Here is a 26,117-nt window from a genome sequence, read left to right as displayed (position 1 = left end):
TTTTCCTGTTTCTAAATGTATTCCACTGTGAAGTTGAGTTATTGAAGAGCTGCATATCTTCTGAGAAATTACACCTGAACTGCAGAAACAAAATATGTAAGAGATGTAGGCCAAACTTCAGTTGTACAGCGTGTGCCCAGGGGGCCAAGAGGGCCGATGGCACCTGGCCTGTATCAGCAATAGTGTGGCCAGCAGGCCCAGGGCAGGGGTTGCCCCCTGTACTCGGCACTGGCGAGGCCTCACCTTGAGGGCTGTGTCCAGTTCTGGGCCCCTCACTGCAAGGAGGATGTTGGGGTACGGGAGGGAGTTCAGAGAAGGGCAGTGGAGCTGGCCAAGGGTCTGAGGCACAAGTCCTGTGAGGAATGGCTGAGGGAGCTGGGGTGTTTAGTCTGGAGAAAAGGAGCCTCATGAGTGATCTTGTCACTCTTCACGACTACTTGAAAGGAGATTGTAGTGAGGGGATGGTGGTCTCTCTTTCCTAGTAAAAAGTGACAGGACAAGAGAGATGGCCTCAAGCTGTGCCAGTGGAGGTCTAGGTAGGATATCAGAAAAAGCTTATTTACAAAAGGGTTGCCAAGTATAGGAACAGGCTGCCCAGGGAAGTAGTTGAGTCACCATCCCTGGAGGAATTTAAAAACCATGTAAACATGGCACCTGGGGACATGGTTTAGTGGTGGACTTGGCGGTGCTGGGTTAATGGTTGGATTCGATGATCTTAATGGTGTTTTCCAACCTAAATGATTCTATGATTCTGAATTCTCCCCTAATCTGTATCAGCCCTGTAGCCGTCAGAAACACGTTTGTGAGGGCAAGCAGGTCATTAGTGTATTTCAGATCAGAAATTCACTAGTCTTTCTTCTTTTTGTGAGTAGGTGCTGAAGTCCCAACAATTGTAAGGGCCCATCCTGTGAATGATGCTAAAGCTGAAGCAGTTTCATTTTGCTGAAGAACCCTGATAAATTGTTAATCTGCTGCTCCTGAGAACAGGAGTGAAAGAGATCCATTCAGGAAGATATATTACTTTCAAGGATAAGCCCAAAGAAAATCAATCTGCAGCCAGCAGAAAAGGCCACTTCCATGTTGGTTGGAACTCTGTTTATTGAAGAAATTTTAGCCACACTGGTCTGGAAATTGCTGTAAATTTTCAATTTTACAGTGGATTTTTTTTGTTTTTGTTTTTTTATACACTAGTGTTGTTTGCTTTACTGTTCTTTGATTATTGTGAGGGTTTTTGTATAATGGAAAGGTGTTTAATGGGGGTTGTTTGCTTTCTTTTCTTCTTTTATGCTCTTATATAGCATCTATGTTGCTTGGTATTGTGCTTTCACATCCCAAAGAGCCATCGTAATTTCATACAGCAGATTTGTGTGAGACTGTTGTTCATTTCAGAATTCAGAAATCTATATCTAATTTTAACATATTTATAGTTTTTCTGTATTTCTTTCATAAATTAAACAGCTTTAGTGTTAACGAACAGCAAATTAAGCAAGGACAAACATACAATTACCTGATAGTTCAGTATTAATAGAATAATCTTGAAAGCATCCTCCTAACTTAGCTGAAGACAACTGATAACCTTTTTACAGGATTTGGAATATATGGATTTGGTTCCTGACTCTGCAGAGGCTCTCAGTTTACCTGGTTGTGTTCTCTGGATGTTTCTTGGGTATAAATACAACTGCCACAGCAGTGACAGATACGTCCTCTCATGAAAGAGATGGTGCTCCTTTTCCTGTACCTGTCATTACTTGGACCAGAGGGGCAGGAATGCCTGACTGTGCTTTACTTACCAATATTTTACCAAAGGGAAGTCCAAGGTTGATATTCAATCTGTGGGCTAATGGGAAAAAAATTACAGGTTTGGTGTTCTTCTGTCACCTCAGGGGTGCTGCAACATTTCTGTTATTCATGTTGGTTATTCCAAACTTTTTAATGGGTATGTTTTTTGGAATAGCCTGCTGGTCATTTAGGAACTTAGTGAGCCAAGCCATATACCACCCCATTAGCCTTTGTTCTTCTGAGTAGTAGGTGGAATTATTCTTTAGTGCCTCAGCTGATTTAAAGGATGAGAGCTAGCAGAAATCACATTTCTTTGGTACTTAAGGTAAGTTGCCTGTGTGACTTGTATTTGACAGTACTGTATGATTCTTCAGAGCATAAACACGTGCTTTGTGTGGTGATCTCAAGAGCCCCTTTATCTTGGTGGCGTTTTTCAAAGCGAAAAAATGGTCTGACAACTGTAAGGTAAGAATCTAAACTGAAACAAAGTGGTGTGGTCTGTGGACCTTATCTGGTGCTAGTCTGATTCATCAAGTTTAATCCATGCTCCTTTTCAAACTCCCAGTGGAAGAAGGAAGTGTAGTATTTCTTTTATGCTGTATTATTTTGTGAAATCTTCTCACAATTTGTGAAATAAAGTACTTTTCTTTTCTTGTATTACCTGTGACCTTCCCTCTGCATAGATACCATTTGGAGTGTTCATGTGGAGTGTCCATACATCTGGGAGAATGTAAGCAAAGCTGGCCAAAGCAAAGACATTGCCCTTGTGTTTAGGGAATTTCAGGATGGGTCTTTGTATTAGGAATCCATGTAAATAAATCACCAGCAACAATTTTGCTTTTTCAGTGGAGAAAATGACTTGGAATATTTTTCAGTATTTTAGCCTTGCTAAATTACATGCAGTATTATGTTTAGTCAACCCATTTGATGTATTTAGGGTATTTTTATAGTCAGTGAAGGAAGGCACAGTCCTCCAAAGGTGACACTTCCAAGTCAGACGCTCTTAAAGGGGACCTGTTTTCCTCCTCTAACTGTAGTGTGTACTTAGGCTCAAGTGATGTTAGAGTATCCATCTTTGTATATGGCTTTATGATGCTGTCCAAATGCTGTTCAGATATGAACTGAATGGAAATTTTTTGTGTCATATTCTCTTTTCATGCCTGATGTTGCCTTTGGATATATTGCTGTGTCAGTGAGGAGCTGTTAAAGCCCCTGTTTTTGTCTTTTTGAGGTATGTGTAATTGCCAGCTTTTCAGAATAGGTTAAAGTTTTGGTAACAGAACTATGAAAGTCACAAAATAATTCAGCTTCACTTGTAACTGTGCCCCAAAGTCTGCCAAGTGTGTGCACTGCTACCGTTTAAAGGTCTGGTTCTCAGACTCCACATGGATTCCTAAGACAAAAAGTGTGCTTGCACCAGCAAAAACCAGTCCCAGAAATTTGTCTTTTAGTAGCACTAATAAAATCTTATCTCTGAAATAACTGGACTTGTCATTGAGAGATCCCTAAATGAGGGATCCTGACCTTATCACAGATTCCAGGTCAGGAAGGCTAATGTTTTCTGTGCTGAACTTTTTATGTGATGAATGAGCCTTTCCTTGGTCAATAAAGTTTCCCATTGCTGACTGTTTTGATTTTCCTTTCCATTTGCTTCAACTTCCTGCATGAATTCCATTTCCACTGGCTTACTGTATCTCCCTCATCATGTTGAGTTTCTGGTCTTAGATTAACAGCCTGCTTTGTAAAATGCTCTAAATCTTATGTTGGATGGAGAAAAGTGGGTATCTCATCAGCTCACTAAGGGAGTTTTTGCAGGGGGAAAAAGTTAATATACTCCCTCCGCCCACACAAGTACTAGTTGATCTGCCACTTGGGCAGGATCTGGCTTTCAGATGGGGTGTAATTCTTCTAGTTTTGTGTTTAGTATGGTCTCCCTCTGTTCCCTGATGGCTGGGCTTTGGTCACTTGTCAAACACAGTGATGGTCTGTATGGTAACACACAGGAGAAGGACTTGCAGTGTACCCTTGCCAGTCTGTGGGTTTGTGAGACAGTTAACTTTTAGGGGTTAAAGCAGAGAACAGATTTAGTTTTTCTTAACTATGGGTGCTAATCCAGTAGAGGAAGTAGCAGAATTTGAGTGGTATCTGTTTGCTAGTCTGTACTGCATGTCACATAACGCAGGGAACATAAATCAGTAACTTTGAGCTTTTGTGTATACCTTAATGATTTAAATTAGGCTTAAAAGGTGAAATGGATATGCATAAAGAAGTGTGCAATGCACAGAGCCTTCAGTCTGATGCATTTCTACTATTGCAGAAGCATTTCTGCTACTGCTCACACACAGCTCCTTGGCAATACAACCTTTTCTCCCCTCTGTGCAATGACTTCCAGGGAAACACAGTGTCAAACTTTGAGTGCTCAGTGAGCGGGCTTAGCACAACTGAACTATTAATTAAAATTCTAGAGTAGAAACTGAATATCCAAGGCTAGTTAGAGTGAAACTACAAAAGTGTGTATTTCTGATTGAAATATAGTTCTTGTGCACCTACCTTGAGGGTGAGTCTCAGTAAAATTCATTGCAAATCTCCCTGTAGCCTTTTTCACATGCAAACTAATTTCTTTCACTTGGTTTTCTCTAGTGAGTATATTGTGATTTGTGTGGTTGACGTCTGTTGGTCTAAGCACTTGGTATGTCAAAAGAAGTGTTCGTACTCTATTTTATTTGCTTCTCCGTCTGGAGAGAAGATGAAAACTAACAGTTTAATTTTAGAGCTGAAAGATGATTGCATACTGTAGTGGTGAGTGTAGTAGAATTTAGGCAGAGCAAAATGTCCAAATATCCACTTTCATAATGTCTGCTTGCTAGTGTTTGTGTTTCACTTCAGTCAACACCCTCCACCTATTAATGTTTCTCCACCATACCTAAAAAATAAATTATCTGTTAAGTCTTCTTTACATGCACAGCTAAGCTGGCAGGATGTTGGTTAGAAGCTCTGTTAATAAAAGTTAAAATCTTGAGCAGTAGCTCTATCGAAGTTAGACCTTTTCAAGCTATGCCTCAGTTGAGAGGTTGATATTCATGAGCTCTTTTGAAGAAGTGGATGCTGAGGAAACAAACAACTAACTCGATGGTAATTATTTGCTCAGCTATTTGGTCAAAGATTGCTATGTACAGAGAGCCTGGTCAAAGACAAGGTCCCAGAAACTTGCTTTTCTGTTTGTTCCTTTCTAAAGGGGAAAATAAAATGCTCCAAGTAGCAATTTTTTCCTTATTTAAGCTTCTCTAATTTCAAATGAGAACACTATTTTCTCCATTTTTTCAGAGACAGTGGAAAAGGGAGTTAATTCTCAGCATGCAGTGATCTTCTAGCATTTCCTTCCTGGTAACTGTTGTGTGCTATGTTGCCTCACAGTTGTTTAAAGTGCCATATACAAAAAAATCCAATGTTTTATGGAAGGGCTTTTTTTTTTTAATTCACAAAAGGCTGGAAAGAAAGTGAAGTTGTTGCATGTCTCTGCAGTACTTATGGAAGAGTGAAGAGTAAAAGAAAACTTTGGGACTGTGTGTGGAGGGAAAATGGAAAGATGCAGTCCTGAAATTCAGTACTAATGGAATTAGTGTGAGCAAGACCAGGCCCTGAGTGTTTTAAAGGATATTTAAAGAGCTCTTCAAAGAGCTAAAGACCTGCTCATGTTTTCTGACTGCAGTGAAAGTTGTTTATCATTACAGGCAAAAAATTGGATTCCTTCTTGCTCTTGCAAGATTTAGTTTCTTTTGGTTAGTATTTTACATTAAAAAAAATCTAATGTGTTTCAAATTAGGGTAATTTGAGGTTTTGGATAGGAGGTCTCTAATAAACAGAATCAAGAAAAGATGTTCCACGGAGTAAGTCTCATAATACCTGGATTTGTTACTGTGTTTTACTTCCCCATCTCCCCCACCCAAGCAATACCAGAATAGCTTACACTTATTTTTAGCTTTATAAGCTTTCTATTTTATTTTTTCTAGTCACATATCACAGGGGTATCTTGACTTCTGCAAAGTTTCTGGTAGCTGGAAACCATGGGGAGCTCAAAGGGGCAGGAGAGTGTTGGGGGTTGGCAGGGAAGGGAGAGGGGACCAGTTCAGCACCCAAAGCTCTTCATCTGTGTGGTACCTCTGTGCTCTCCAAGGGCAGAATTGAGAGGGTGATATCGCAAACATCTTCTGGAAACTGAATTTTGTACTGGCATCAAATCCTGGTGATCCAAGCCAGGGAGCTTCCCAGCTGTGAGCAGGGTGCCATGGGTCTGCATGGCTACCCAGGCACCATGTTTGTTGGCCAAGCCTTTTTACTGCTTTGAGGCAGCCATGACACACATTTCCCTCACATGGGGTTTTTCTGTGCATAGGACTGCTGTGATACCACGTAAAATTATCATCTTGGCTGTTTCTTATACTATTTACTTCTTCTTTTCAGACTTGTTTTAAAATGAAATGAACTTTTTAGAAGACAAAGGGACAACATTTCCGTAAGTTACTGCACGTGATGAGCCATTAGGGCTCAAATATGTCCCTCCCTGTGGAAGTCCCTTTACAGCCTTGTTTGGCTACATGAAGAATCACTGGGTTGCAGACTACTGACTTAAAAAATTCTTTCTGTTTTAGCTATTGCTCATAGTGACTTAGGCAACCTGTTTCATGGATTTATCTTGTGAGTGATGTACTAAAGATGCAAGTGAAACGTGACATAGAAATCACTTTCCTGAGATGAGACTTAAAGGCATTTTAATGCATTGAATCAAGAATAGGCTTAAGGCAGTGTCCCAAATCTGTCAGCAGGACCATAGTTGCTCCCCACCCAGGCAGAGCATGTCCCACAGGGCTGCACGGCACTGTTTGGCACATTTGCTGCCACTTTGGAGCGTGCCACAATGTATTTGATAGTAGACTTGATCATATGAGTTCTGAGCCCAGTTTGGACATGTACAGTAGGTGATTTCTGGTCTGTCACTGTAAAGGAAGCCTGAGGATTCCCTCACTTGAGGAAGTAAAGGGAGAACGACTTTCCATAGTGGTGGTTGCTGTGATGTGTAGTGAGTATGTACAAAGATGGGGAATCTCTAGCAATCATGTTCCAGATGGTGACTTGAACATCTGTTCTGCCAGGTACCATAGCCCACACAAATCTGGATTGCTCTGAAAGAAGTGAGGAAAAGTGTCAGGAGCTTCCATCTGAACATCAGGAAACATTTTCACCATGCAAGTGACTGAGCACTGACTCAAGTTGCCCAAAGAGGTTGTGGAGTCCACTGGAGATGTTCAAAAGCTGTCTGGACTGGACCTGGTCCTAGGCAGTCTGTTTTAGGTGGTCCTACTTGAACACAGAGGTTGTATTGAGATCATCTCCAGGGGTCCCTTCCAAACTCAGCTCTTCTGTGATACTGTTGCTTTGCTTCTCTTACTCAGGAATCTACAAGTACTCTTGGATCATCCAGAACTGGGAATCTGGGCAAGGAGAGTATAGGAAGTGCATGGCTTTGCAATTTCTGTTTGGGACTGATTTTGCAAGATGGGGTCAGAATTATTTATTCATTGCACTGCAGTATCCTTTCTTGAAGTTAAAAACGCTTCTAAATGGGATTGAAAGGAATAACTTGTGCTGTCTTCAAACCTTTGAGATTTCTTTTTGTATTGCCCTCTGAGAGCTGACTTTATATGCTATTAAATAGCAAAGGCTCTTTTCTGTGTAGATTTTTTAAAAATACCAACATGGACATGAGGAAACTAGCCATAACAAAGTTCAGGACAGAGACATTTCAGTGCTTATTTGTGTGTAAGAGGGCTGCAAACACCTTATACATCCGATATGTCTGACATTGCTGCCAAGTGTAAGTGTGAAAGCAATTTGGTACAAAGCCTGGCTGGGAACAGGGGCAGAAGGTTGGGTGGGGAATGAGAGGTTCACATCTGTTGTGGAAGATGGTGTAGAATGTTCTAGCTGTGCAGGTATAATTCTCCCTAGAAATCAAATGAACTTAATAAGCAGTGGTGTATTCAATGTTTATTTTTTTAAAAAAAGCCATAAAACCTCTGAATGTATTTGCACATGTCATATTTCATTAGTTATATTTGCACTGGATACCAACTGATGTCTCTGTAATCCTTCCCTTTCCATGTTACTTAAGCTTTGCTTAATAAATTCAGAAAATGCTACAGAAGTGGATGCCAGAAAAGGTCTCTGGTGGAATTTTTTGAGCATGCCAGAAAACGTTCTGTGGATGGTAACTTGGGAGAGTAAGTTAAATTACAATAATAAATGCAGGGTTTAGTTGAGAACACGAAAAGCATTTAAAATTAGGGGAGGGAGGGGGAGTTGAACTTCCCTGTAACTCCAGACTGCCAGTCCCTTTGGTAATCAGTGGAGTCCTCAATAGGGACTCTGTAAGCATTAATAAAACAAAAAGATCCCAATGTTCTAGTATCACATCTGGAAAACCCTAGAAGACCTTACACATAGCTTATGTAGTGTTGATGATAAAATAATTTCAGACAAGTACTGTGAGCTGGGGTCACAGTTCTGGCTATCAATATCAAACTGTACAAATGGTTGCAAAAATAGCAAAAATGCTTGTAATTAAAAATGTCAAATAATTTGATTGTGCAGTGCAACTATATGTCTATCTGCAAAGTTGAAGCATGGCTGACAAAAAAATCTGCCCCACTTTACAATGTACTAGGTGGAGCCACTGTATGCTTCCAAAGTGGTCTGTTGGCATACAGGAATCGGGTCCTTGCAAGCTTCCAGCTTGCAAAGGCAGTTTGTTTTTCCTGTGAGACACAGCTCATGATCTTGCTAGCTTGAGTAGTGCAGTATTCTAGGGCTCTTCTGACTGTGTTACTTTGCTCATAAGAAAAAGCAAATACAAACTAAGAGTGCATTATTATTATTATAGGGCAGTCCCTAACCTTTGCTCAGGTCCTGAGTAGGAGGGCTGACAATGGACAATCTGTTTCATTTTTGTAGTATATTAATTACTTGGTGGCTGCTTCTTTCTCTTTTCTCTTTCCCCATCTGCTGTGGAGAGCTGGAGTTTGGGGCCACACGAGATGGCTGCTCAGCAGCACACATTCTGCAAGAACAATAGATAGTGTGTCTTGTCTTCCCATGGTGGTGCATGAAGGTGGACAATGCAGTTTCTGAGGAGATGGAGGTTTTAAACCCCAAAAGGTTGCTGTACCAAGTGGTGTGGTCTAAAGGGGTGCAGCTGTGTGGAGAGAATGGTGCAGTTGCCGTAGCAGTCTGGGAGGATCTAATGATCCTGGTAGAACAGCTCTGGAGGTTTAGAACTGCAATAAACAATCTCATGCTTGGCAGCTTTTCTTTGCAAGGTTATGTGGTTCCCTGCCAGATGTCACTGCTCAAGAGTCCCTATTGCTCCTCATGGTTTATCTAAGGACTGTAGACACCAAGGTCTGGGATACAGATCCTGCTGTGGGAGCTGGCTGCAAAATGCTTCATGTGGCCGTGCTTTGGGAATCTGGCCTAAAACCACAGTGGCACCTTTAATCACTGCTGACCTGCTCAGGCTCCTTCAGCCATCTGACTCTCAAGCTTATCTCCATCTCAGTGCAACTCTTCTGCTCCAGCACCAGAAGTAGAAATCGTGAGATTTGATGCTGATTCCAGGACATTATGCTCCTTAGCTTGTGCCTCATCTCCTTCAGAGAAGAACAATCTCTGATGGGAACTGTCTGGGTCTGTCTGGATAAGGAGTAAAGATGTGTATGAGAGGTAGATAGAGACTATTAATAAAATGAGACCCAAGCTCTGGAAATGAAACTGAGGAAAATAAGGTAATGCAGTGGTAGGAGAGTTTTCTCACAATTGTTTTCTTTCTGGATATGTAGCTTTCAGCTATTCAGACAAAAACAAATTTAAACCAGTAAAATAACAACTCCTTGTTTCCCCCTTCCTTGCACTGTTTTCCTTGAAGCACCTTTCTCGGATGATGTTAACACTATCATGTTTGTTTGTTTGTTTGTTTAGTTGGCTTTTTAAAAATCTAAATCCAGATGTCAGCTTATCTGTCAATAAATAACAAAAATTAGATTTTTTTCATGTTGCATGAATTATGCAGGTATGTAGATTTTATAATGTGTTTACTTAATCAGTGGTTGCTGAAATTCTTATAAAGTACTTTAAGAGGCCATTGGGTTGCTCTGCTGATTGTAAATGATTTTTATTTAAGAAGGTACGTCTAGATTTTCTTAAATTGGGTTTGATTTCTGAATCTAAGACCTGAATTAGTAGTGGAGAAACCTGGAGCTTGATTTAGAGGATTACTCTGTAGATTAATTGCAGGAGGCGCCCTTGGGTAGAGGGGAGAGGGTGATTAGCCTTAGTGTATTTCAAGAGCAGTGTCATAGTGGCAGTGACTGTTTTAAGAACTATTAGCTTTGTTTCTTCAGATGTGATTCCTGTTTCCCTATGGATTATGCTGTGACTGGGTGCACAAGAAGTCCTGCATTAGTCTGAAGTCATGATCAGTATCATTTAATCTTTACAAAAGTTGGAAATCCATACTCCTCCCCACTGGTTAGAGAGATTTTCATCTGGAACTGTAACTTGAGGTACATTGTATTTTTGTTTGCTGGCTAATGTTACCAGCCTCCACTGGAAGTTTCCCCCCACCTTCTCTTTTTTTCTTCTTTTTTTTTTTTTTTTGTTTTGGTGTGTGTGTGGCTCACCTGGGGACTATTTGGAAAAAGATTTGTAATCTTAGCCTTCATCAGACCACACAAGTCAAGAGGCTGATCCCCTCTTGGGCTTGTCAGCAGTTAGCTTAATCAGGACAGAACGTGAACTGTGGTAAGAATGGGTTAGACATGTTTTTAGCCCGCACTTGTAGATCGGTGTCATGAGGGGCCAGCAATGCTGAGCTGTTTGGCAGTGAGGGCTCATTATGTGCCTGTCCCCTGTGGTCCCTTAGCAAGGGCTTGAGGCTTCTGTTCACAGTGAATGGATGTGGGGAGGGGAGTGCTTGGCCTCCTTCAGTTCTGAATGCTTTCATTGAGACCTTGGTGAGAACTCTTTCCTGCTGAGCCCTGTTGCATCCTTCACCATTTGAATTGCTTGGGATTTGTGAGGGTGCAGAGGATGGGATACAGGCTGTGACAGCCTGGGGTTTCACAGTGTGAGTAATTTTGAACAAACCCAATAGTTCTGTACTGAAACAGTGCCTACTTTTTGAGTTGTGATATTCTTTGTTTAATAGGCGACAACAGCAAGAGGTTATTAGCTGTACTCCAAAGCTCCCCTAATCTGTCTGTAAAGATATGTATTGAAACAGAGCATTTTCCAGCCTGGAGAAGCGCAGTGGTAAATGTTATAAGACCATGTTGCTTGCTCCTGGCTGTGAGTGTTCAGAAGCAGCAGCAATCTCAGGGGGCTGACCATGGCCCACAGAATCATATTGTACTCTATACCAACTCAGTTGGCTTCAGATTCATGAAGGTTTCTTCTATACCCACATCACCAGATGCCTGGCAGCCACGTAGCCCATCAGCCTCTGGACCCAAGACAGTACCTTCCCCCAGGGCAGCCTGATATCATTCAGCTGCATCAGCTTGAGTCAGTGCTGCTGTAGTAGGTGCCTTCTGGATTGCCTGGCGTGGACGCAGCCAAATGCAGGTTCTGCAAAAGCCATGGTGAGTGGAGTTGGAGCGCTCCTCTTGTCATGTAAAGCCACACTCAGCAGCCCGACAGCTTCCATCCTGACCACAGTTTCTTATCCTCCCCACACTTCTTCCTGCACTCACCAGCCCCTCAAAGCCAGACTCTATCACCTACTCTTGGCACAAAATACCGAAACCTGTGCAATTCCTGCCTCAGCAGATGCAGGCAGAGTCTGTTGAATTGGAGCTGAAGCATATGCTGAATTATACACATTAGTTTATAGTTTGGGTAGAAAGTCACACACTGATGTAGTGTAAGGAAATTTAGCAGGTATGTTTGCAGCAGACTTAAGAAAAAAAGGCTGTATGTCATAACACACTTTCTGCCACGTGTGTTGGCATGGCTAAACAGTGCAACTACCCCAAGGCTGGAGAAAAGAGCTTTGCCTGGAGAAAAGGTGTCCTGTGCACGGCAGTTTGACCTCATGCTGTATGTGAGGGAGTTGTGACAGAATAACTCAGTTTGCACTGACAGCAGTTCAGATTCCTGTTACTTCCATTAGTTTATTCAGGATTTTGGTTTTTTCTCTTTGTTCTCCTTTGCATATAACAAATGTTTATACTGTGCTAATAAAACATAAGCTGATCTTGCAACTGGAGTGGAAATCTGCAAACAACTTTGCTCATGAAATTATTCCCAGCTGAAAAGCCGAGGTGTGCTCCTGCTTCTTGCCCTGTATCCTAGGTGGAATAAGTGTTCTTTCATGGCTGCTGTAATGCTTTTAGATTTGGCTGCATGGAGGTTAGGGGCACATAGCACCCTCAAAGACAGATTTTAACTTTTCTGGTGTATTTTTGTTTGTTTTCATATGTCTGCAATATTTTTCTGCAAGCATACAAATGGTATCAATATATCTACACTATTGTACATGAGAAATCTGTAGAATATGATGAGATCAGAAGTGATAAAAGAAGTGTACCTGCATATACAAATTTCACTTCCAAAGAGCAGTCTTTGATATGTTACACCTCATTTTAGGTGTTACAGGGATCACAGGCAATAGTTATAAGTGATTTCATGTGCACAAGAGAAATTAAGCAAAACCGTAATTAGACAATTTGATAACTAGATCATTAACAAGCTCTTAATATAACTGTGTTAATGGAAACAGCTATAAATACAAAACTATATCTGGTTACTGTCTGGTATTGCATCAAAGCTGAGGAGCTTTCACAAGTAAACATAACTCACGCTGAGATAATGTAAAACGGTTAGAATTAAATTTCACTGGGTTGCACTGGGATTTTTCTTTTCTCAGTTCACAGTATTAATAAAAACAAACCCAAGTGCTAATAAAAAATAACGAGTAATGGTATGCACACCCAAAGTGGTAAGCATGGTATCAATTAACCTGAGCTGGGATTAGTGTGCAGAGTGAGGTGGGGTGTTGCAGCCGAGGGGCAGGAGAAGGGTTGAAGGGTATCTCCTGTGTTTGGGAGCTGTGCACCTGACAAGCCTGGTGAGCCTGAGGCTGGACTCCAAAAGGCTGTGCAAACCAGGAAGGGAGCATGGCCATCGTATTGCTGGCAGGAAAGGAACAGGATGGTGGTGCTTTTCCCTCTCTGAGGTAAAAATGGGATCTCCATGAGGCTGTGTCACTGAAATGTAGTTTGATCTTGGACATGATGGGAGTTTGCACAATCATGTTGCAGAATGAAGCAGAGCCGCCCTTCTGTGGGTGAATGGCTTGGGGTGAGAAGGAGGTGATAATGATAACAGGCCAAATGTTACTGAGGGGGAAAGATTTACCAGATGGCAGTGCGACTGTGAGAGCCTGTATGGATAGACAGCAGGGGACTTTGGCTGCCTGTGCAGCAAGTGACTGTCAGCACCTGGTATGTGGCCACTGTTTCAAGCAGCAGTCTGCTGTAGGCCTGGCAATATGCAGGCGAGGTGCTCCTCCTGGTCCAGGAGAATGTTTCAGACAAATGCTGTCAAACCTCAGTGTTGCTTACAGGATGCTCTTATGCAACTCCTGTCCATCCAAAATACAGCATAAAGTCTTTTGGGAAAGCAGGGTGGCATACAACTCATTAATAATTACTGAGCAAAGTTGTGATCTTCCTTCTAGGTCAGCAATTGTTTACCCCACCAATAGACCTTCAAATTGCTCATGTCAGAAATTAGGGGAAAAGAATTCTTTCAAAGGTTATTATCTTTATTTCTCCTCTCTCCCTCCTTCATCCCCTTCCAGTCTCATCATCAGCTTCAAGTAGGTATTTTGGGTTTTTTTTCTTCTGTAGTCTAAAGGATTGTGCAGTGCTCTTAGGACAGTTCTCAGCATCTCAAGATCTCTTAAGTAACCATTCAGCTTTCTCAATGCCTACTTGCTTGATCCCGGGTGCATTCCCATGAAGGAAATATCTTCTAAAGAAGGCACGTAGCAGCCCTGTGAGTACTGAGATGCATGTTTAGTTCAGTTGAGATAAAAAGCTGATGGAAATCCCCAGTCAATACTAGTGTGAGATGTGACTGCCACTGAGTGGTAGGAGCAGGCTTGTGTGCAGCTTGGAATGCTCTGCATGTAGAAGGATTTGAGAACCAGTGCAGAGAGGAGACTCATTCCTATTTCCAAGTTATATATTCTTAGCAATGTTATCCATCTAATGCAAAATCGAAACATAGAGAAGAGGCAAATACATTTCAGTTTTTCATGTGCTTCTGACTGTGAATGTGCATGGGAGAGAGACTTCATCATTCCTGTGAAGTGGCTGTTGTCTTTGTGGTCTCCTTTCTCAGTGTTTAGGAACAATATAAATTCTCTTGTTTCCTAGATGGCATGCAGATTAGCTCCATCTGATTTGAATAAAGTGGATAGAAATTTACTTCTGTTTGCTAAGAATAAGACTTCTTGGGTTGCTTGGTGTTTTCATGTTCAAGGACATGAAAGAAGGTCAGTTTAAAGTGTGAATTTCAAATGACCCTGTTAAACTGCAACTCTTCAGGTTTTAGCTGTCCATGATTAGTTCTGTACTAAGACTTGCAATGCTCCAATTCTAATCAATCTGTATCCTTGAAGTTCCCAACTCCTCTCCAGTCAAGCTGAGACAGGTGGAAATCTGATAGCAGCAGAAAAGAAACTATAAAAGAGAACCTGAATGAATGTTGCTTGAGGAGAGCATATTCAAGATGAATGAAAGGTAGCTTTGCTGCATCTCATTGGGACCTCAGTGTGAAGTGGACAAAATGGTAAAATTCTTTCCAAACATCAAGTGAATTAAAACAGAAGAACACAGTAACCCAAAATGAAAAGGAACTTTGGACATGCAAAGGCAAAGTTCTTTACCCATTGTAAAAGCCACCAATAACCTGTATCAATCTACTGACTTTTTTCCTTTTTTTTTTTTGAAATTTCTTCCCTTCCAAAACTGTGGTCTTGCATGCAATTTAAGGATAATAATGCTTCTCAGAGAGGAGAGAAATGCATAAGAGCTGCAGAAGTAGTTTAAAAAAGCAGGATACAAAAGTTAGCTAAGAGGCCCAAAAGTTTTTGGTTCTCTGATGCCTGTCAATTGTAAATGTGCTGAAGAAGAACAGATTTGATTAAAAAATGTTACATGTTGAATAGTTCTTTTGAGATTGCTAAATTATTAAATAAACCCTACAATAATCTTTCTAACGATTGTTCGCTTAAAATAAGAGATTCTCATGTTTGAAAAGGAGTTACAAGTGGTTTTAGCTTGCCACAAAACTCTTTTTAATCAGGAGAACAGTAAGCATATAGGTGTCACAAATACTGTTCCGACCTTCTCATTTGTGATATTTAGTTACCTCATTTCAGGTATGACAGCTTTTTGAGAAATCACTGGTTTCTGTGTCAAGAGTAGTTCAGTGCTGGCATTTGTCAAAGAACTCTGATGCTTTCCTCTCAGGAGAAGCAAGCTAAACTTTGAAAATTTGGGGATGTGTCAGAACAAGAATTGCTATTGCATCCTGGTTACTCAAAGAGGTTCAAGTGATCTGTTGATTAGATGTTTATCAAAGCTTCTAATAATGGGGAGGTTTGAAAGGATCAAAGAAAAACTAATGTTATTCCAGCATTTTACCATGTCTGGCCCATGTAATCATAGGTCAGTCATGCTTCATGCTTATCCCAGATGGGCTTGAAAGGGTAAGTGAAAGGATATCAGCTATACAGGACAATGTCTTTGTCAATGGCATCAGAGGGATTTTATGGCAAAAAGGTATCATGACTGCCACTACGGTGAGGAGTGAGAGTCACACTTGGTTGATAAGGCTAACAGTTTGTAAGCTCATGAAAGCATCTGATCCTAACAATAGCTGGGTCAAATCTGTAGCTGGACCTCAGTTGAATGAAGAGGCAGCAATAGCCACTGACTTCTGTGAGGTGACTGGAAACTTGATCAAAAATGCATCTGAAGTACATCTGGGCTCCATGCATGACACAAAATTGTTTATAGCAATGATGCAGGAAAGTACCAGGGGATCAAGGTGAACAATCTGTTGAACACAAGCTCAGAGTGTGCTCTGGTGGCTAAGAAAGCAAATGCAATCTTTCCATATCCAGTCAGGAAAGTAGAATGCAAATAAGGGTGAATAGAGCTGCTGCTTTTTCCAGCATAAGGGTTGAGGTTTCTGCAATTCTGAGTTTGTTTCTATTCTTTGTTCTGTCAAAAGGGTGTTGACAAATGCTGCTCTTTCAGCAACAGCTGCCTTTGTCTGCCACATAACTGTAGAAGAATCTTCCCTCCAGGAGACCCTGTGCCTGCTATGGGCAGAGCTCTCGACAACTGCATAGCAGAGCTCATTGGTCAAGACTTGGATTTTGCACCACTGAATGTGTATTTAGATTTTCCTGCTTCTGTTTCATCTCTTCTTCCCAACCCAATTAAAAATCTGGCTGCTGTCTAGCTATCGAATGCTAACACAAACACCTGTGTGCCAGATGTGTACAGCTGTAAGTCCATCAGTGCTGATCCATCAGCAGAGCCATGAGCCAATCCATGGAGCAATTAGAAAACACTTTTCAGGTTTTTTTTCTCCTGTTTTTTTTCTGTTCCATTTTTAATCCTTCTATTTTCTCAGGGTTTTCTGTCTTCTGCTTCCTGCTGCTGTGAGTTTGTAAGGTGAACCCTGCTCAGACTTTCTGTCTCTTTCAGATAAGAAAACAGCCTAAACCAAAGGAACACATTTTTCTGGCTGCAGAGTAGCTGGTTTATACTGACAAGTGTTAAATTATAGAAGTTCAAATGTCAGTTGTATGTGCCAGCTCAAGAAAAACACCTTGAAATACTAATGTTGTGAGGGCTGCACCAGACAGGATTAAGACTTAATTTTTGAATTCCTCCTCTTTCTGAAAAGAGCTGGTCTCCCAGATGTGTTTTGGAGATACTGACTGTAGGACAGGGTGTACTCTCATTGCCTTTTTGAAAGGAAAGGCTCAAGTCAGCAGTAGAATGTTATAGTTTGACAGACAAGAATGGTGATAGTTAAAGAAGTGGGGTATAATAATACTGCTGAACTTTTTGCTGTAGTTGGTAAGACAGTGCTTTTACAAGGGCTTTCTGGAAACAGGCTAATGTAAAAAGGCTCTTTCTTATTCCACTATGCTTTCCTCATGATCACTGTCTCTTCTTTTGCCCAAGTTCCCCACTTACAGCTCTCCAGTTTCATTGCTCTCTATTGTCCCCAACATGGAGTAACAGTGGGGGATGTTCCTGCTGGGAAAAGGAGAGAGTTTCAGAAGGAAGAGAGTGAAATATGTTCTTTTCTAGCAAAGGAGATAGCTTCATTTGCTCAGCTGGGAGTGATAATGGATGGGTTATTTGAAGATGATGTGTTGGGTGTGAGGAATGACTTCTGTGGCAGGGAGGGTAAGGAGTGTGATCTTGCCCAGAGAAGGTGTCAGTTGCTGTGTACAGAGCAATAGAACAAGGGAGGCCACCTTGCTGCCCCCTTGGTCTTGCTCTTTTGCAATTTTAGCTTTTACTTACCAGAAAACTGCTTGGGCTAGCAGAGATCCTGCCAACTTAAGTAATTCAGATGATTCAGTCTTTACTGACCAAAGTGAACTGATTTTTATCCAAGGGTTTCCAGCTCAGTTTGATGGTGCAGTGCTGCTCATTAAGAGTGTGAGTGTATATCTCATTGTGCTTATTTGAAGAAAAACTCCCATTGACTTCAGCATATTTGGACTTTTGCTTTAACAGAAGTGGTGCCACTGTAACAGTGAGGAGCTGTTTTTCAACTGTTGGGGCTCTGGAATGCTGAAAACAGCAAATGTCTCAAATGTAGCCTATAAGATGATAGGATATGTTTAAGTTAGGATGCAGAGTCACTTGGAAAATAGCCTGAGTGCCTCTGAAAAGTAAATTACAAGTATAATCTCTTTATTGAGCTGGAAAGTACACCCTCAAGAGAGAAAGGAGAATGGAGGAGATTTTTTCTTTTTTTTTTTTTTTCTTTTTTTCTTTTTTCTTTTTTTCTTTTTTCTTTTTTTTCTTTTTTCTTTTTTTTCTTTTTTCTTTTTTCTTTTTTTTCTTTTTTTATTTTTTTCTCTCCTTCCCCCCACCCCCCTTTTTTTTTTTTTCCTAAATAGAGACCAACTATGGACTAACAGGACTGTGTTTAGAGCAGAGATGTTTGCAGAGTCATAGGATTTTTTACAAGGGTAAGGCTTCCCTCCTACTAAAGTTTCTTAATTAGTTCTTCTACACCCTGCCTGTGGAGTGGGAGAATTTGGAAAACACACTCCTTCCTCAGAAGAAGTTCGATCATTGCTTTCCTCTACTTCTCTCCTCACCCTGTCATTGCTGCATGGACCCTTTCAGAAACAAAAGAACTCCATGAGTCTTCTGTGAGCATCTGTGAGCAGAAGCTGGCCTCTGTGATTTAGTTAGTATTGACTTCCTTGTCTTTCTGTAAAGAGCAATGAGTAATACTGGTGTTGAAGAACAAAATTTGTTCAAGAAGATCTTGAGATCCATTGTATATCTGAGTTTTTTCTGAGGTGATGACATAAAGTTATCATGTCTAACTTGCATAGGCTGTCATTGACCAAATAAAATATAGCTATGTATGAAATCTTAGTGAGTATTACCTGTATTAGTATCTGCCTGCCGTATGCTTGCAAAAGAGTAGAATGTGCATGAGGTATTTGTATATAAATCTATGATCAACTAGGTTCCATATAATATGTAAAAGTGCAAATTGTCCATCTTATTTCTTGCCTGTTTCTGTGTCCACCAGCTGAAATCATCCTGCTTTCATCACAGAGCTTTTGTGAGCTTTGTGTAAATATATGTGTGAAACAGGGTGCTTCATGCTGGAAGTGGTTGTTTGCCTTCTTTCTTGAGGAAGATGGATGGGCTCTAATCTGGGTGGCAGGAAGGACAGTATTATTCTCTTTGTCATCTGCTTTCCTAGCGATGGAGTTAGAACACTGTGAACACTATACAGCAAGGTGGTATAGGTTTATGAAGGCATATGAAAGAGGTAGAGGATGCTCCTGCATTACCTTAAGTTATTGTACAGTAATCGTGCAGTTCCTCCTCCCCCATGAAGTCAGGACTGCTTTTACCCTGGTAGAGCTGTTTGTGTACTTCAATATTTATTAGCTAGCACCTGTTCTCTGTGCCTGTTCTCCGTACCTGTTATCTGGGTAAAACAACAATTCCTCAGGTCACCTGTGATAGGTCTCTAACACACAAAATTTCCTTCCATCTTCTGTCTTTCCCATATGGGTTTTTAGTTCAGGAACAAAGATCAGGGATTAGTTACTATCTTGGTGTTTACTTGACCTTGAGAACTCAAAGGTAATGTGAAAAGGCTTCTTGCAGCATAGCTCAGTGTGCACTCTGTTTAGTTTGCTCCTTGCCTTGTGCAGTTATGCAATGGTCTGTGTTGTGGCTGATCTCCTGGAGCTTTCAGACCTCTTACATGCTTTCATTTGTTTATTATAGGAATAGGAGTTTACAGTAATGCTGTTTATACTAAAGTTGGGTGAACTATTGCAGCAAGAAGAGAAACCATCATGAACCTTTGCCCTGAACTCAAAGCAAACTCTTCTGTGATTTTTAAACTCCTCTTTCAGTTTTCAGTGTGACTATGCTTTGTTCCATCAGGACTGGAAATGAGTGCCAAAATATAAATGGTATTTCTAGTGTCAACCTCAGATTTCACGAGCAAATCTGCTCCTGTGCCAGGGAGTGTGGAGTTTCTTAGACCTCACATGTTTCAGTAGAGGCTATAACCTTTTTCAATTCCTGCTGCTCAGTGCAGGTGGCTCAAAGCACTTATCCAGCGAGGCTTGCCTGTCACTTTTGTATGGGACAAGATACTGGTTATTGAACTGATAAGCATTCTGGGGGGAATGTGTGCAGATGATTGCTTGCAGATGAAATACTGAAACAGCAAGTGCAGTGTAGCTGCTCTTTGAGCAAGGGTATAGAGATAGTTCAGCTTTGGCCTCTTCCCTGCTAAATATGTTGTAAGGCTATCAGCCATTTCTGTGAAATTATAGTAGAGCTGCCTAGTGCAGAATAAGGAAGTAAACTCTCTAGGCTCTATCAGTTTTGTTTTGAGAACAAAATGTGACTAATGTCCTTCTGGAAGCTGAGTTTATCCAAATTTATTTGCTGTCCCATAGACTTTTCTGTTTCATATCCCAGTCTTGGATCCAGTATTGAACCATCCATCTAGTAGATTCAGATAGATTAGTAGGACCAGTCTTGGGAGTAATAAATTCAGGTTGTGCCTGTTTCTTCTTTCTGCTCCTGAGGAAGAACAGTCTGCCTTCTCTCCTTCCTTCTCTCTCTCTGTTTATTGTTGTATCAGAGAATGATCTGATGTTTGTTTTAACACTGAGATGAAGCTGAATTCACTGCTGTCCAGCACTCTTTAAAGCTGGTGTGCTACTTGAATATTTATGTCGTGCTGACATTTGCTTACGGTGGAGAAGGCTTTATTTCCTTGGAATATTTATCATAGTATGCAGGAATTTCCACGTTGAACTGCTGCTGGATCTGAATGTTGTATATAATTACCTGGGTCCAAGCCCAGTTGCCTGAGGGAAGTTAACTTTCAAAGAACAGCAACCACCCCTGTGGCACTTGCTAGCTGAAGGAAGAGCTGGCAAGGATTTCTCCTGTAGTGACGTGGAGCAGCCTGGAAAGAAGACCCATACCTCACTTCAGCTGTATAGGTAGCTTGTCTAGCTCATTATGGGGAAAATAGAGAATAATTTCCCTGCACACCTGGCATCATGGAGTGGATGCCTATATCTGATGTGATCTGTTGACCTAGTTATGGTCTGGGATGGAAAATGTGATTTGACATATTTTGCATCCTGTTTTTTACCCTTGATTTCCACCAGTCCCCTTCCCGAAGGTTAAGGGGGAAAGGTTGGTGCAGAATCCAGTTCCTGCCTTCCTGACACACTTTGATGCTCTGACCCCCTTTGTGTGTAGAATAGAAATGACCACCTTGAGGCTTGATCAGACCTCAGCCTCCTGTTGTTTCCCATCAGCTTATATGACTCTCCCGGGCTTCTGTGGCTGGAACTGCTCTTTTGCTGCTGTGCATAAAGAGGCACCATGATTTATGAATCAATTAATCACTGCATGCTGAGGAGCTGTTCACGGTAGTTAAACAGTGAAAATAAAATGCTTGAGTCTATAATAAAGACAGATCATAATGAATATGACCCTCTACCAATGAATTCTCTCCCTCCCTATATCATACCCCCTACCCACTTTCCCAGCACAACCAAACTACCAAGACATGAAATTTGTCTATCTCGATGCATGGGGTTCATCAAATTACTTAATTACTTGATAAGAGTGCTGTCTATTTGTGGGATTTTTTCTCCCTCACACACACATACACTCTCTGATTTCAGTTTGCTGCTAAAGCTGTTAAAGCCACAAAGATGAAGAGAAAAAAGATTCTGATACTATTGATTATTAATCTTTTTGACTACGCATAAGAAAATCCACCAGTAAGTCTCCAAAAATTAAGGAGGGGCAGGTGAAGTCTGTCCTGCCTGATCTGTAAAACTGTAGAAATGTGGTGTGAAAATTCCAATAAATATTTCCATCAAAAACCTGTCACTTTTTGCTCTGTGCAATGCACACATCATTGCTGTGAGTTTCTAAAACTGTGTGATACTGTAAGAACCAGGCAAGTCTGGTGACAAGCCTGCTTTAAGATTGCTGTTCAGCTTCACAATTTGCACTTTGCAATTTGGACCAGCATGCAGTGATGGTAGTCAGATCAGGGGGCATATTGCCCTGTGGGGAGCACCACTGATGTTCAAATATCTACCCATGAGGTAAGGCTGTAAGACAAGAGGCTTTAAACCTGATTAGGTGGTTTTGCACCAGAACTATGCTTTCAGAGAAGAAAATAATTATTTACAGATTATTAACTCTATAAATGTTGTACTTTTTGAAGAAAATTGTTACTTAGTTTTATGATATCAGCAGATACCCAGAATAGTGGTAGATCATTTCAATAACAAAAAGGTGGCTTGATTTAATTTGTTTTTTTCTTTTTTGGCTGAAAAGTGGATAGTTGATCAATTAATTTACCAAGAATACATCTATTTTGAATTCTGAAAAGGATTTTTGAGAGAGTGGTGGTACTTTTAAATTTTTTTTTTTTACTGCTGTCTTTGAAGTGTTAAATTTTTGTTGCAGAGTATTTCCTGGGTTTTTTAAATACCACAAGCTGGTATTGATGAGTAGATGGATTTATGAACCTTGCTACAAGTCCACTGGCTATAGTGGAGTTGCTCTTAATCTCACCTGTGTAACTAAGAGTAGATTTCATTCAAGCCAGAAATTAGGTGCAGTGGTGTGGAGCAGGTTAATTCCTTTTCTCTGCCATGCATTGAAGCTTGCAGTGGAATTATAATATTTGCCACTTATCAGTAAAAGTAAAAGAATTTTTCCTTTCCAACACAATCTAGTTTCTGAGTTTTGTTCAACTCTGCTGCTGGCATATGTTGACTACATCTAATAGCTTTTGTTTGCATTTAAGCTTATCTCATAAATTTGCTTTTGAAATGCAGTAATAGTGTTTCACTGTGATGACCATGGTTAAACATTTCTCTCCTGTCCCCCCCCTTACCCTTCTCTGTTTGATTTGTAGGACCCAGGCTTCTCTTCAGTGATTCACGAGAAGCTCCAAGTTCCCAATACCATTCGTAAGGCGTGGAATGAGAAGGACAACAGATGTGATGTTTGTGCCACACACCTGAACCAGCTGAAGCAAGAGGCCATTCAGATGGTGCTGACCTTGGAGCAAGCTGCCAACTCAGAACAATATGATGCCTCACCAGGCTCTCCCCCACCTCTCTCCAATGTCCCCACATTGGTGAGTCCCCGGCACATGGGCAGCCTGCAGCCCAGGGACTGGGCATATATGCCTGCTCCTTATGCTCCATCTAATTATACAGGCTTTGTTGCCAACAAACACAGTGGAAAACCCAACAGTCTAGGAATTGGAAATGGGGTGGAGAAAAAAAATGGCTCTCCTGGACACCAAGCCAAGGTCAGCTTTCAGATGGCCACCAGCCCCAGCAATGGTAATGTTCTCAACTCTGTGGCTATCCAGGCCCACCAGTACCTTGACGGCACCTGGTCTTTGTCAAGAACGAATGGAGTCACTCTCTACCCCTACCAAGTAAGTCTTTTCAGATAACAGAATGTACTTGTTTCCTTCCTGTTGAAGCTTGCATGGGCTTACTGGCACTGTTAGCTCCTGTGGGGTAGAAGTGGAGCCACTTGTGTATGTGAGCACTAAAACACAGAGTGCTATAAATCACTGTTTGCCTGATAGGGGACTGAGTTGGGGGAGACACAGATCAAAAGTGGTATTAACGAGAATGCCTTCTATTAATTCAGCTGTTATTAATAGCAGAACCAAGCTGTTGTTTTTAATGGCAGATAAGTAATCATACAGTATTTGCAGTTATTTGCCCACACAGTCCTCTCTCGCTTTCGCTTAGAATACTCAGCTGGAGCAACAGCTGGGAGCCAGCCATGCTTGTTTACTCCCAAGTGGAAAGTGGCACTAGTGCACCAGTGATTGCTGAGCTGGTATTCAGGAAGGATCCAGATGATCTTTAATTCCATTTTGTGTGTGTATGATCATTTGAGTACATATAGCAGGTACTAACTTCCTTGACATGGTCTAAGTCGCCTACATTCTTGATGCCAGTGGATTCAATGGGTCCAGGAATCTCTGGATCCTAGCAGTTCTGGGATATTTTCATGTACTTCTCAGCATGTTCTTTTCCTCCTCTTTGGTCTGCTGTTTTCTAGTACACCACACCCGTAAGTACCTGTAGAACCCATCCACAGCAGAGGGCACAGAAGAAGCTTTTGTGTGACAGGAGGTGGGCTTTCTGACACACTTAACTGCAGGTGGTGGGATTTTCAGAGTACCCAAGCACTCGAAGATTGTGACATAAGCCTGTTCTTCACATGTTCTCACAAATGTCCCTGTTGGCTTCCTTAGGCACATAAATAACTTTGGAAGTTGGTCTTTCTACTAAATTATGAACATATTTTAAGATAGATCCCTAAATTAATATTTAACTTTTATTAGTATGACTAACTGATATTACAGCCAGAAAAAAAGTGATGTTATTCATAAGCATTAAGATATAGTCATGCACCAAAGCAACTAGGTAAAACCAGAAATGAAGTACAGTTATTTTATCTGGAAAATATGTGACTTTATGCTTTTGTGGATTTATGCTCTAATGAACCTGAATCACATGTGGGTAGGTCAGTATGTGATCATAGTTTTGATCTAAGAAAAAAAAATCTGATTTATGTTTCAGCTAAGAAAAAAAACTAAACAAAGAATGCACCTTAACAAATCTGAATGACTGTTATTTGTATTGGGAAAATTAGTTCCGTTTTATTGCATTCACAATCTTTTAGGTTCATCTTCTGTGAAAACATGGGTTTTGTTTACTTTTTTATAGTGTTTGCATTTCCTTGATGATTAGTTTTGTCTTGAAAACATTCACTAAGAAGAGTCTTATATTCAGAATTGTCCAGACTGATTCTGTAGTTTGGCTCCAGTTAAGTTCAGGACTCTTCCCTACCCTTGACTTTCAATAACCTTGAAACTGAAAAGATTGCCTGCTCTCCAGACACCTGTCAGCCAAAAGAATCCCAAAGTCGACCAAACAAAACCCAACCAACAGCAAAACAAACAAAAAGTGACAAAAAAACCCCCAAACCCAAACGAGCCTAGCAACGCTGGTCTGTGTCAGAATATGTTGATTGTAAGTTTCATCTTTTTCCTTTAAGGTTCTGTTCTCAAATGTTAAAATTCTTACTGTACTGAAGTTGTCACATTTAATTCTCCAGCTGAGGAATAATAATGATAGCTTTTGTCTTTAAGCACACCAAAAGGATTTTAGTGTTTGTTTACATAGGATCTGTATCAGAGTGGGAATTAGTCAAGAAAGTACAAAAAGTTTGAAAAGTAATTTATGTGTAATTTCAAATATTGGTAAGATGCAAGCTTTGCTTTTTTTCTGCTTTTGTGTGCAGAAACCAATCTCACTTGCTAATAATTTTCAGAACATTCTAGATCTCTGTCCCGTATAAGTACATTTTTGTTATGCACCCACAGTTGCAAAACTCTGCTGGGGAAGAGCATGAGGAGGATGAATCTGTTATCTCATCTTAATTAGAACCCTTCTTGATTTGGAGGTGAATTAAAAAAGGTGATGCTAACCTACTTACTTGTGAATGTCTATATGTTAATTAAGTTTTCTTGCCTTCCCTTAAGAATAGTGATGAGAAAAACCTCACTGTGCATTATCTAAGAGGAGTAGAAAATAACTTCTTGGGATAGAAACCCTTGCACTTCGCACAGAGAAGAGCAGTACCCTTCCACATCATTATCTTGTTAAATAGATGTCCAGGGAGAAGGCAGTCTCATGCTCTAGACTTAATGGCACCTGTGGTAGACACTTCCCACTGTAAATCAGCTTTTGTTAGACAGTCTAGATAACTTGAAAGAAATGGTTGAGTACCTTGAAAACTGACTGTGATTTATTCCGTAAAGTATCATCAAAAAAAGAGGAAACATTAGTTTGAAAGTGACATTCTGTGGCTCAGAATAGACTCACTGCAATTTTAAGCACCAAAAAGTATTCCTACAGTTGTAAGTTGTAGGATGTTACTCCTTTCCTAGCATCTTCCCTTCCAGACTGCCTAAAATTAGAACCTTTTTTTGGGCACTTAATTAATACTTTGTTTCAGTTCCAGTAGTAAAACAATAAAAATAAATAAAAAAAAATATATATAAATAAAAGGAAGTGCTGTGATATTGTAAGGTTCGACTACTTCAGTAGTTTAGGACAAGTCTTAAATGAAATGCCACTATTAAATTAATTTTGCAGAAAGAGCACTTGCTATCAGGAATAAGCTAAACAAATGGGCATTTATACATTACCAGATTTAGTAATGTATTATATGTTTAAAATCTGAAAAAATGGAAGTGATACCATCTTCAACTGGCAATGCATGTCAGATGTAAAAAGTTTCTAGTAATTTAATGGGTGCATTATTGGAACTAGTCAATGGAGTGTCCTAAGAACAGCAGAGGGGTGGCTGCTAAGAATTTTT

The 26,117-nt window shown here is 40.6% G+C and overlaps 1 protein-coding gene across 1 annotated transcript in view; it reads left to right on the top strand.

The window, feature by feature from the left end:
* The window catches only part of KIF26B (kinesin family member 26B), a 285,388-nt gene that overhangs the window by 64,921 nt on the left and 194,350 nt on the right, over positions 1 to 26,117 (top strand). The window contains exon 3 of the mRNA XM_032102636.1: positions 22,612 to 23,145. Within this exon, the coding sequence (XP_031958527.1) occupies positions 22,612 to 23,145 (534 nt within the window). The remainder of the gene's footprint in view (positions 1 to 22,611; positions 23,146 to 26,117) is intronic.

This window comes from Corvus moneduloides, chromosome 3, assembly GCF_009650955.1.
Source record: "Corvus moneduloides isolate bCorMon1 chromosome 3, bCorMon1.pri, whole genome shotgun sequence".
Taxonomy (NCBI): domain Eukaryota; kingdom Metazoa; phylum Chordata; class Aves; order Passeriformes; family Corvidae; genus Corvus; species Corvus moneduloides.
Note: the sequence above shows the minus strand (reverse complement) of the source record. Positions and strands in the feature narration are given on the sequence as shown.